This window comes from Schistocerca cancellata, chromosome 1 (assembly GCF_023864275.1).
Source record: "Schistocerca cancellata isolate TAMUIC-IGC-003103 chromosome 1, iqSchCanc2.1, whole genome shotgun sequence".
Taxonomy (NCBI): domain Eukaryota; kingdom Metazoa; phylum Arthropoda; class Insecta; order Orthoptera; family Acrididae; genus Schistocerca; species Schistocerca cancellata.
In genome coordinates this window covers 696,429,398-696,441,431 of record NC_064626.1, presented here as the reverse complement: position 1 = coordinate 696,441,431, position 12,034 = coordinate 696,429,398, and the positions used below count along the sequence as shown (strand labels likewise).

Here is a 12,034-nt window from a genome sequence, read left to right as displayed (position 1 = left end):
GGAGACATGGCTCAGCCACAGCCTCTGGGATGTTTCCGGAATGAGATTTTTACTCTGCAGCGGAGTGTGCGCTGATATGAAACTTCATGGCAGGTTAAAACTATGTGGCGGACCGAGACTCGCACTCGGGACCTTTGCCTTTCGCGGGCAAGTGCTCTACCATCTGAGCTACCCAAGCACGACTCACGACCCGTCCCCACAGCCTTAATTCCGCCAGTACGTGTCCTACCTTCCACACTTCACAGAAGCATGGTAGAGCATTTGCCCGCGAAAGGCAAAGGTCGCGAGTGCGAGTCTCGGTCCGGCACACAGTTTTAATCTGCTAGGTAGTTTTCTATTACTAGGCTATAGGCAAAACTAAAGGAGGGCAAGATTACTTCAATATACGAAACTATTGACTAGGTGGTCAGAGCTAGTGCAGTCCAGTGTGAGATAGAAATAGAAACAGGTGAAATCGCTGAGAATGACGTAGAACAAGCACCTATGGAAGCAAATCAGATTGGGGGAATAAGTACAGACTTCATGTTGTTAAAAAAATGGCTCTGAACACTACGGGACTTAACTTCTGAGATCATCAGTCCCCTAGAACTTAGAACTACTTAAACCTAGCTAACCTAAGGACATCACACACATCCATGCCCGAGGCAGGATCGAACATGCGACCGCAGCGGTCGCGCGGTTGCAGACTGTAGCGCCTAGAACCGTTCGGCCACTCCGGCTGGCCACTTCATGAGGAATCAGTCGTTCAATATGATGAAAGAAGTGAAAACTGAAATAAAAACCAGCGAAACTCGGTTGGAATCCAGCCAATTTAGAGTTATAAAAGTGCAAGCAGAAATGAAACGTGATCTGTGGAATCTAAAGAAAGAGTTAGAAACAAAGATCAGAGCAGTAAAAGGAGAAACCGAAAAATCGGCAGAAAAGAAAAGGGGTGTGATGAGTTTTGCAATCGAAGTTCTGCGGTGTTACATGAGCAGGATGCACCCTGAGAACTCAGTCGGGCTGTCCCCGTAAAGTGTCCACAGCGACCGCGCTACGGGCGAGAGTGGTTCTCCTTTTCCTTTCGGGCAGTCCGGCCGGAAGCGTAGCGGAGTGAGCGGCCGCCGCCCCTCGCAGCTGTGGACGCTACGGTCGCGAAAACCGGTGTCCCGCTAGCGGGAAGCGATGCCGCGTGACATAAGGTGCTGCTCGCTGCTCGCTGCCCGCTGCTCGCCAGGCTGTTCCGCCCCTCCTAGTCGCGACCGGCGTCGGTATAAAGGCGGCCGCCGACTCCGCTACCGTCAGTCCAGCACTCGCAGCCCATCCGCCGCAGTAGCAACCAACCACACAGCCGCAAACATGCGCCACCTGGTAAGGCTCGCTGCGCACACGCCGTATCACTAGCGCCGTCCTCCATTGCGCCAGAGGGCAAAAGCTTTAGCCCCAACTGCGCAGGAGACTGTACGGGATTGGCATTATCGCCATTGCAGAGGTATCTCTTATAATTTCGAAAGGCACTTGGGGTAAGGATGCTGGATATCCTTGATGAAGTTTTTTGCAGTTCTCTGTAAGCAAATAAGCTCATCATACCTCCGTCTATTATCAGGCGATATTAATCAGCAGTCTGAACACCTGAAATCATTACGTTTCTCCCTTTATCACCTGATATCTCGAAAAATGGCAAAATTTCTCTTCTCTGAAAGATTCGTCTAATTTTACATCTTTGACTCCGGCGGGACTCGATCCGAATTCCTTGTACTTCTAACAGCCGTGTACCGCAAGCCTCTAGAGGAACGGAAGGTTCCAAATGATTGGAAAAGGGCACAGGTAGTCCCAGTCTTCAAGAAGGGTCGTCGAGCAGATGCACAAAACTATAGGCCTATTTCTCCGACATCGATCTGTTGTAGAATTTTAGAACAAGTTTTTTGTTCGCGTATCATGTCATTTCTGGAAACCGAGAATCTACTCTGTAGGAATCAACATGGATTCCGGAAAAAGCGATCGTGTGAGACCCAACTAGCTTTATTTGTTCATGAGACCCAGAAAATATTAGATACAGGCTCCCAGGTAGATGCCATTTTCCTTGACTTCCGAAAGGCGTTCGATACGGTTCCGCACTGTCGCCTGATAAACAAAGTAAGAGCCTACGGAATATCAGACCAGCTGTGTGGCTGGATTGAAGAGTTTTTAGCAAACAGAACACAGCATGTTGTTCTCAATGGAGAGACGTCTGCAGACGTTAAAGTAACCTCTGGCGTGGTAGTGTTATGGGACTAATGTTTTCACAATATATATAAGTGACCTAGTAGATAGTGTCGGAAGTTCCATGCGGCTTTTCGCGGATGATGCTGTAGTATACAGAGAAGTTGCAGCATTAGAAAATCGCAGCGAAATGCAGGAAGATCAGCAGCGGATACGCACTTGGTGCAGGGAGTGGCAACTGACCCTTGACATAGACAAATGTAATGTATTGCGAATACATAGAAAGAATGATCCTTTATTGTATGATTATATAATAGCGGAACAAACACTGGTAGCAGTTACTTCTGTAAAATATCTGGGAGTGTGCGTACGGAACGATTTGAAGTGGAATGATCATATAAAATTAATTGTTGGTAAGGCGGGTGCCAGGTTGAGATTCATTGCGAGAGTCCTTGGAAAATGTAGTCCATCAACAAAGGAGTTTGCTTACAAAACACTCGTTCCACCTATACTTGAGTATTGCTCATCGGTATGGGACCCGTATCAGGTCGGGTTGACAGAGGAGATAGAGAAGATCCAAAGAAGAGCGGTGCGTTTCGTCACAGGGTTATTTGGTAAGTGTGGTAGCGTTACGGAGATATTTAGCAAATTCAAGTGGCAGACTCTGCAAGAGAGGCGCTCTGCATCGCCGTGTAGCTTGCTGTCCAGGTTTCGAGAGGGTGCGTTTCTGGATGAGGTATCGAATATATTGCTTCCCCCTACTTATACCTCCCGAGGAGATCACGAATGTAAAATTAGAGAGATTCGAGCGCACACGAAGGCTTTACGGCATTCGTTCCTCCCACGAACCATACGCGACTGGAACAGGAAAGGGGGGTAATGACAGTGGAACGTAAAGTGCCCTCCGCCACACACTGTTGGGTGGCTAGCGGAGTATAAATATAGATGTAGATGTAGATGCACTTTAAGAGCCGATACTTTGCAACTGTCTTTCTCGTGACGACCCCTTCAGTTAATAACCATCGTTCGCAGCTATGATCTGACCTGCTTAGAAGTATTATACTCATTATAATTTCTACAAACGTTCATTTCCATAGTATGTGCACTGCTTCTAAAAAGACTTCTAGGTAATGCATTTTGAACTGAGCCATGATTCACATTTTCCCTTTAATATCACTACCATTTCTCTCACTTAAATTGAACTCCATACGTGGCTCCTAAATTGATATTTTTATGCTGGAATTTCGTATTTCTATTTTTTTTTCAAACGCAACAAATTGATGTAGATGCAACACCTGAATGCTATGTAATATTTGCGAATGATTATCACCATTTGTTCAGAATATGTATACTCCTCTCTCACACATAGACGAAAGGCATTTCATTGATGCTTTAGATGCTTTAACATCAGTTTTCAGTCACATAGAGAATTATTGTTCCCCTCCCTGAATATTTTTTAGGAAATCAAGCAATTGGAGTAAGCAGGTTTCTCTCTCTGTCTCTTGCGTGTATAACAATATATATTATTCGCTACTACTTCATTTTTTCGCGGTTTTTCAGCCTGCTTATCTTTGCTAACAGCGGCACAGTCATCGTATTTACAATAATAAAACTCTGGGGGAATTCCAAATGTGTGCGAAGAGGGGCAGCGCGAACGGACACAATTTCATCTGTCTCGTGGGTGATCGTCATGGAGACGCTCAAAAACCTGAACTGACAGGCGCTTCAAGAATACCTCGCAGAAATCAAGAAGATAGAACCCCGTTAGCCGTCTCTGTTGTTGTGTTGCAGTGTTTTGCGGAGTATCGTATACACAGTCAGACTTGTCCAGTACATAATGATCACGGCGCTCCTCGAAACGTAATACACTATTTCACATATTACTCGTCTGGATGGCTGAGTACCTTTCATCAGCTGCTCTTTCTGGTTGATTTCGGGCGGCGCGGTCCAATTCAAAAGTTCTAGATCTTGTTTTGGATTTTAGATTTGTTGACCAAATATCAAAACCGAACTAATTAATTCACTTCTCTTCCAGCCAGGGAACGCTGTAGGTCGGCATTTCTTTTTCTTTGCCATAATTATGTAATTATAAACTCACCGTGTATGAACAGGAATAGTTAGTATTCTTGTGCGCCCTGCCTCAGACACACTGAAGCTGACACGGCGGTACTCTTGTAACTATGTTCCATTTACATAAGTGCCACAGTCCGATTTAAAGTATCCGGCATTTGGCACCAGGCGTGCTGGACTGCTCCCGTGATGCACCAACGATAGCTGTGCTGGCGCTGTCGTCTCCCACCGTGTTGCCACTTCCGTTGCGCAAATCATTGTACCTGACCGTTGGTTCTCAGGTAGCGAACTTTACCGGACGTGCAAATTTCGCCTATTCCGAGCAAAAACTTAACTTTGCCCCTAAATGGAACTAAAGACAGATACGTAGGAACACTATAGAGGTCCATACAACATGTGAATTTCAGAATTTTGACGTGATTTTTGTAGGAGATAGAGACTTTAAGTTTCGTACTTAGAGTTAGTTAAATATCGACAATACATAAAGCAACAAAATACAGCATTTTCTGGCGCTGAAATATAGCAAACGCAATATGCTGCGTATTGCGGAACTTTGGAAGTATCCGTTGCCAGCGAGGTAGTTGGCTAATCAGCGAAAAAAATAAGAAAAGAAAAACAGTTTAATGAGCTTAATGGTTTTTTATATATATATATCGCAATAATCTGAAGGTGTTTCCCAGACCGTAGAATTTCACTCATTTCAAAAATATTATCATAACTCCTGCCTTAATTAAATTAGGAACAGATTTTTGATACGCTTAAATGTACTATATGTATCTATACCGTGCTTGAATTTCAAATTTTTACGTCTTTTTTAAACAAGGGATAGAGACCTTATAGCGCTTTTCTACCGCAGCGGAGAGCAGAACGTTGTAGTGGCCACAGTAGTGACACAGTATTAGTCACAATAAAGCCGCAAGGAGATTAATCGCCAGATGCCAACTAATTTAAATCTATGGTGAGCTGCGAAATACTGTTAACACTTGTCGATATAGGCTGTCGCAAGATGAGGTTCAAAATGGTTCAAATGGCTCTGAGTGCTATGGGACTTAACATCTGAGGTGATCAGTCCCCTAGAACTTAGAACTACTTATACCTAACTAACCTAAGGACATCACACACATCCATGCCCGAAGCACGATTCGAACCTGCTACCGTAGCGGTCACGCGGTTCCAGACTGTAGCGCCTAGAACCGCCCGGCCATACCGGCCAGCCACAAGATGGGGGAGTGAAGCAGTAGTTACACTTTCTGTTGCACATCTAGCTGCGCCTGTAACACTTTTGATGTAGTTTTGGGTGTTTTACAATAGAGCAGGCAGATGTTCTATAGGTTTGGACATAGTTTTAACTCTACAGCTATAGAGAGTCACGTAAGTAGAATGTTTACAAATTTTGGTGCGATGACATGCACCAACATCTTCATGGGTCTCGCTTCTACAGGTAAAGCACGCGCTGCTGGAGCTCTCTTGATATTTGTTGCATTACAGTTTCATAAATATCAGCAGAGACCAGTTAGTCAGAACGCAGTTATTTTACTGTAGATAACACACCTCAGCACTGCTGTTCAGAAAGGAGTGATCGAAAGGGAAAATTTTAGATTGTCCATATTAACTAAGCGACACAAATCCAATTGATGCTGGGTTGGTACAGTCGCTGCTCGGACGGCTTGATACATGTGTTCGCAAATTGTGCCTCGAACAGGTGTAGGTGTGCTGCGTGAACACTACCTGCTCGTTAGTGGCACTGTGGCGGGCCGCGCTGTGTTGGGTGCTGCCAGCACACAGGGGGATCGGCCACAAAGTACAGTGCCCGCGCCTGGTCGCAGCGCTGACGCAACACGCGATGCGGGTGCGCCGCCCCTAATGGCAGAGATACGCCAGCGATGACATGGGACGGCGGGAGAGCAGCGCAAGTACTGATAGCAGAACACCCACCTCTCTCCTGCTGTCGCCAGCCGTTGCTCATAAAGAGTCCTGACTATAAGTTCACTAGAGTGAAACATAAGTTTTACATCGTCCGTCCAAAGAGTTCAGAAACCGATTTCATTCCTGCCGTTTAAGCGATACCACTGCGTAAGTGGAGTGCGACCATAGTATGCCTGTGTCGCTGTGTCCTAAATCACACCGGAGCAACATCTCCAAATCAAGTGTCCAAGACATTCTCCTGAATGTTTCAAAGAAGAGAAAAGTGTGTGCATTGTTTGTTTCACATATCTTGACTCTAGAACAAAAACAACGACTATTGGACGCCTGCCGTGACTTGAGTGAAATGCAGATTCTGGATAATTCTTCTCTCGAAAAAATAATCACAGGCGACGAGAAATTAGTGATATCAGCACGAACTTATCACAAAACTAAAGGTACAGAAATTCACTTAAAGGATGAACATTTTGACTTCACAATCGATGTTCGAGACAACGTGATTCGCGAGTAGTGCAACATAGCAAAGAAGAACTCTTCTAACAGTTTCACATGATTGTATGAACCTTCTGTGAGTTGTACTCAAGTGGTAGGAGACGATGTAGAGCACTTGAAGAAGCTTTCTGGATTGACGGGGGTCTAGGACAATACTTATCAAGAGTCAAACAAGATATAGTATTGTCGCGCTTTGTGGTAACTGTGATGACAAATTAATACATAAGAAACGCCTTCCCAGGTTATATGACTAGATCCATGCACATACAACAAATTATCAATATAGCTGTGTATGCCTTACATGTTGCTGCTCCATTCAACATATTTGCAGATGAAGAGCATATTTTAACCAATCGGGTACCAACTATTCTTTTGGCAGATAAGACATACTCAAATTCATGTGCATTTTCTGGCTACATTCAGAGCTAAGTGAAACCTTTCCGCGAAAAAAATGGCTCTGAGCACTATGGGACTTAACATCTATGGTCATCAGTCCCCTAGAACTTAGAACTACTTAAACCTAACTAACCTAAGGTCATCACACAACACCCAGCCATCACGAGGCAGAGAAAATCCCAGACCCCGCCGGGAATCGAACCCGGGAACCCGGGCGCGGGAAGCGAGAGCGCTACCGCACGACCACGAGCTGCGGGCCCTTTCCGCAAGCTTAGATGATATAGGACCTTCGATGTCAGAGTTCCTTGGCAAGTCATTACCGATTAAGAATTAACAGACAAAAAACAAGCGGAAAAGACTGCTTTTTTGTGGACATCAGTCTTCTGAGTGGTACGATGCAGCCTCACATCAATCACGGGCCACATGTTCTGTAGATACACATTATGTGTCCTTAATGAAGTAGTTTACATTGTCTTCTGGATCCTCATGCTGTTGATCATTGCTTATACCTCTGTCATTAGGGGTAATTTTCTACTTTAAGATCAAAAGGATACTCTGAACCTCTACCTGCTCTTCCGCCCTCTTCGATAACTTCATTCGAAAAATGACGGTGATTCCTTACAGAAGAACTCTCCGACTGCCATTACTGATGAATTTTGTTCAAAATTTAGAGAGTGGCACTGATCGAAATTGGAATCTATAGACTGCTTTTTTTCCTACAAATATCTCTTTATTCTGTGGTAGACGACATGGAACTCAGCTGTAATACGAAATAGTATGGCTTTCGGAAGGTGGGAAAATTCTGCTAATCCCATATGATATCCACAAGCGAGATAACAATTTCAGTAGTTCTCATGTGAACACTTAATTCGTTATTCTCTTTCGATGTTATCCACAATACTCAGAGGCAATCATTCATAATGTTAATCAGTTTTCAGGTATTAAATGAAACAAGGCACTTACTGTAATCTAAAACAGTTTCTAGGCCCCGCGATGGATTTTATATTTTGTGTGGTAACATTACTAAACCACACAGAATACAAAGAGAGTGGTTGTGGAAACTCATACAAAATGCGGTTAACCGAGAGTTGAAAACTGATGTTTGAACAGCGAAACTGAAGGAAATACTTTTTCGCCCTTCTGTTCAGCAGACCCTGCTTTGCTATAAAGCCTGCCAGTTGTTGGACTAGTTACGTGTCACCTGAGATAAGCAGCAAACCTGGTGTTATATCAGTACGGTGCTGATCCGTTTGGAGGCAAGAAATACTCTCTAGTGTGTGGAAAATGGCATTTCTAGTTAGAAAGGTTAGAAGAAAATCTGATTAAGCTCAATAAGACAGTAGGAGAACTGAATGTGTCTGGAGCAATACGCGTGGGAAAAGTACCTTAATTCCACATACTGTTTTGCACGTGCTATCTAAAGCCAGAAGAATATACTCGTACCTGAAGCGAGTTACATTTCTGTACTCGTTAATCGTCGATTTTCACAGTCTGGCAAAACAAAGGTTAAAATTTAGTTTACGTACCGCATTAAAAGTCTGGAATTGAGCAACTCTAATGATTATCTCATCTCGTATCTACATAGTAGGAGCTTTATAACTATTTTAAGTTTTCAATTAGGTGTTGGAGGACGTGCTATAAATGTTTTATTGTCTCTGTCATACCGTCGGATTCCATGGCTGAGTGGTCAGAGCGGGTTATTGCCATACGTAAGAACCGGGTTTGATTCCCGCGACTGCCACGGGTTTTTCCTTGGTGGGAGGACTAGAACGGGGTGCGCTCGGTCTCATCATGCCTTTGAAGAACCACTTGACCGAGTAGTGGCGGCTGCAGGTCACGAAAAGTACCAATGCCCGGGAGAACGGTGTGATAACGCCGCGCCCCTCCATACAGTATCCAATGACGCTACTGGCATAGGATGACGCGGCGGTCGGTCGGTTACGAAAGGCCAGCCAGGGCTTTTGGCCGAAGTTTACGTTATTACGTCATACCACGCTACAAAATTCTAGTGGATTTTGGTAGTATGAGTGCTATCACACTGAAAGGAACAAGCGAACTTTCTATATCAGATGGCATTCGCGATTTGTGAGACTTTTCATTTGCTGCAGCTGCATCTGCACTTCTTACCATAAACTCGTCTTTCTCGACCTTTCACTTTTATCATTCCCACACAGTATTGTAAATTTTATGGGCTACTAGTCTGTCTACTTTATCTCATTTCTACTTAGGTCTGCGAACTGTTTGTTTCACAATACATTCTCGAAAGTCAAGAAGGTATCGTGGTCCAGAATAAGGTTTTCTCTCTGTGCGAGACGAGGTACTGGCAGAATTGAAGCTGTGAGGACGGGTCGTGAGCCATGCTTGGGTAGCTCACATGGTAGAACACTTGCCCGCGAAAGGCAAAGGTCCCGAGTTCGAGTCTCGGTCCGGCAGATAGTTTTAATCTGCCACAAAGTTTCAAGTATCGTGGTTTTTGTTCGCCCTTTTTTCAGTCACTATGTGAAACATCGGAGTCGCTCCTCTGACAGCTGCACTTTTTTCTAAATCTAAGCAGCTCACCATCAGCCCCGGAGTAACTCACTCGATGAAGACGGACAGTGTTATAGGCGACCGCAGTGCACCGTGTGTGACACTTGTCTCTCTTTGCAGATCGCCCTCCTGGTCCTGGCTACGGTGCTGCTGGCAGCCGAGGCCGGCTACCTGTACGGCGGCTATGGCGGCTATGGGGGCTACGGCGGCTACGGTGGATACGGCCGCTACTACAGCTACCGGCCCACCGTGGTGGTGAGGTCGTACGGCTACCGGCCCTACTACGGAGGCTACGGCGGCTACCGCGGCTACCACGGCTACTGGTAGACGGCGTCCTCTACACTGCGCTACACCACACTACAGTAGCGTCGTACAGCTGCAGCCATCCCTATTCCAGCCTGCAGCTGCTTCGCCCCGTGGTCTCACAACACCTCCAATAATATCCATTCACTGTATATATATGTAACTCATAACCATTTTCTCATGTGTATCCTGTATCTTTCACCAATAAACATCTATCTCATATAATTTATGCGTACTATAGTTTCTTAAGCTAATGACTCACCGAAACGACTCGCCAAAATTATGTGCCGGTACATTTTCAGACTTGACACCGTAACGAATCACTGATTCGTTCCATCTAAATATCAAATTTTAAAACTTCCTGGCAGATTAAAAATATGCGGCGGACTGGGGCTCGAACCGAGGTTTCGCGGGCAATGCTCGTGGCACAAGAGAAACTGTCTGAAGTCTGGAAGACAGGATTCGAGGTGTGAATGCGGGTCGCGAATCGCACCTGAATTTCTCAGTTAGTTTCCGGCGTAATGTAAGGTCCCGAGCGCACAGTATAATCCGCCAAGAAGTTTCAAAACAGCGCACCCTCCGCTGCCGAGTGGATGATTCATTCAGGAATCATTTTTAAATTCCTATACCTTCATGAACATTTAGCTACTCTGCAGTCTCATTTATAGAAAAAGTGATTCCTGTCCTAAATTCCAGCTTTTCCTATACTTAATTTGTTGTTCCGAAAGTTTCCAACTTCGTTCCCCAACGTTTTGTTTCCTCACCGCTTGGTTGTTTAGCACTGTTTCATCTTTAACTGTTTAAATTATATCTAAACTTATGTTATTTTTAAGAGCAGTAACACAACAACAGAAAAAAAGCTACAAATATTCCAGTAACAAAATGAAAGAAAAAAGCAGCAAACACTACACTACTACCATTACTGTTACTATTAGCACTACTAAATCCTAGTCCTAAACCGCGTCCACACCGGATGCGTCGTGCTGCGCAGCGCCACGCTGCGCGCAAACCGCAGCGCAGAGCAGCGCAAAAGGGCGCACAACAAAGTAGAATGCGCAGAATGGAGCAGAATGTTCTTAGGTGCGCAGCAGTGTTCCACTATGTGCACGCACGTCAGTAAAAATGCAAAACGAGAAACGCCGTCGTAACAGAGCCGCACACGAACCAAACATTTCCTTTGATGGATCGACACTGCGGGCACCTTCAATTACATTCACGCAGAGATCTCGTCTTTATAATGGTTCCCACTCTACAAACGGCAATGTAACAATGGGCCCTCTCCTGCCGTTAACAATGTCCCTGCTAACAGCATGCCTAACAATTTACTACTAACAGTACGACGCGCGTCAGCGCACACTGGCAAGCTGCTCCATCCCTGCCGCGCGGGATTAGCCGAGCGGTCTGGGGCGAAGCAGTAATGGACGGTGCGACTGGTCCCGGCGGAGGTTCGAGTCCTCCCTCGGGCATGGGTGTGTGTGTGTTTGTCCTTAGGATAATTTACGTTAAGTAGTGTGTAAGCTTAGGGACTGATGACCTTAGCAGTTAAGTCCCATAAGATTTCACACACATTTGAACATCTTTTTTTTTTTTTTTTTTGCTCCATCCTTTGCTTTGGATGTCCGTTAAAATGATTGGCTGAGGCAATCAGAATAAGGAAACAACTTACGGTCTTCAGTGCACAATGACAAGGAAATCAGTTATATCTACGAATCCTTAGCCGGCCATACGTGCTAACATAGTTGACAAGTTGACATAGAGACACTGGACTCGCATTCAGGAGGACTACGGTTCAATCCCGCGTCCGGCCATCCTGATTTAGGTTTTCCGTGATTTCCCTAAATCACTCCAGGCAAATTCCGGGATGGTTCCTCTGAAAGGGCACGGCCGACTTCCTTCCCCATCCTTCCCTAATTCGATGAGACCGATGACCACGCTGTCTGGTCTCCTTCCCCAAACAACCAACCAACCCTGGAAGACAACGGACTCACGCACTCCCATCGGCATGATGAAGAAGGTATCGGGATTCGTCAGACCATGCAACACTCTACCACTGCGCCAACGTCCAGAGCCGATGGTCACGTGCCCATTTCAATCGTAGTAGCCGATGTCGTGGTGTTAATATTGGTACATGCATGGGTCG

At 45.3% G+C, this 12,034-nt stretch overlaps 1 protein-coding gene across 1 annotated transcript; it reads left to right on the top strand.

The window, feature by feature from the left end:
• Positions 1 to 1,149: 1,149 nt before the first annotated feature.
• On the top strand, positions 1,150 to 10,119 carry LOC126162126 (uncharacterized). The gene is made up of 2 exons (XM_049918419.1): positions 1,150 to 1,350; positions 9,712 to 10,119. Exons 1-2 carry the CDS (start codon positions 1,165 to 1,167, stop codon positions 9,916 to 9,918), a joined length of 393 nt encoding a protein of 130 aa, XP_049774376.1. The 5' UTR covers positions 1,150 to 1,164; the 3' UTR covers positions 9,919 to 10,119.
• The last annotated feature ends 1,915 nt before the right edge of the window (positions 10,120 to 12,034 follow it).

Coding starts and splice junctions, on each gene's coding strand:
- LOC126162126 (XM_049918419.1), top strand. CDS start 1,165: ATGCCGCGTGACATAAGGTGCTGCTCGCTGCTCGCTGCCCGCTGCTCG. Junction 1,351..9,711: donor CCGCAAACATGCGCCACCTG/GTAAGGCTCGCT, acceptor CTCTCTTTGCAG/ATCGCCCTCCTGGTCCTGGC.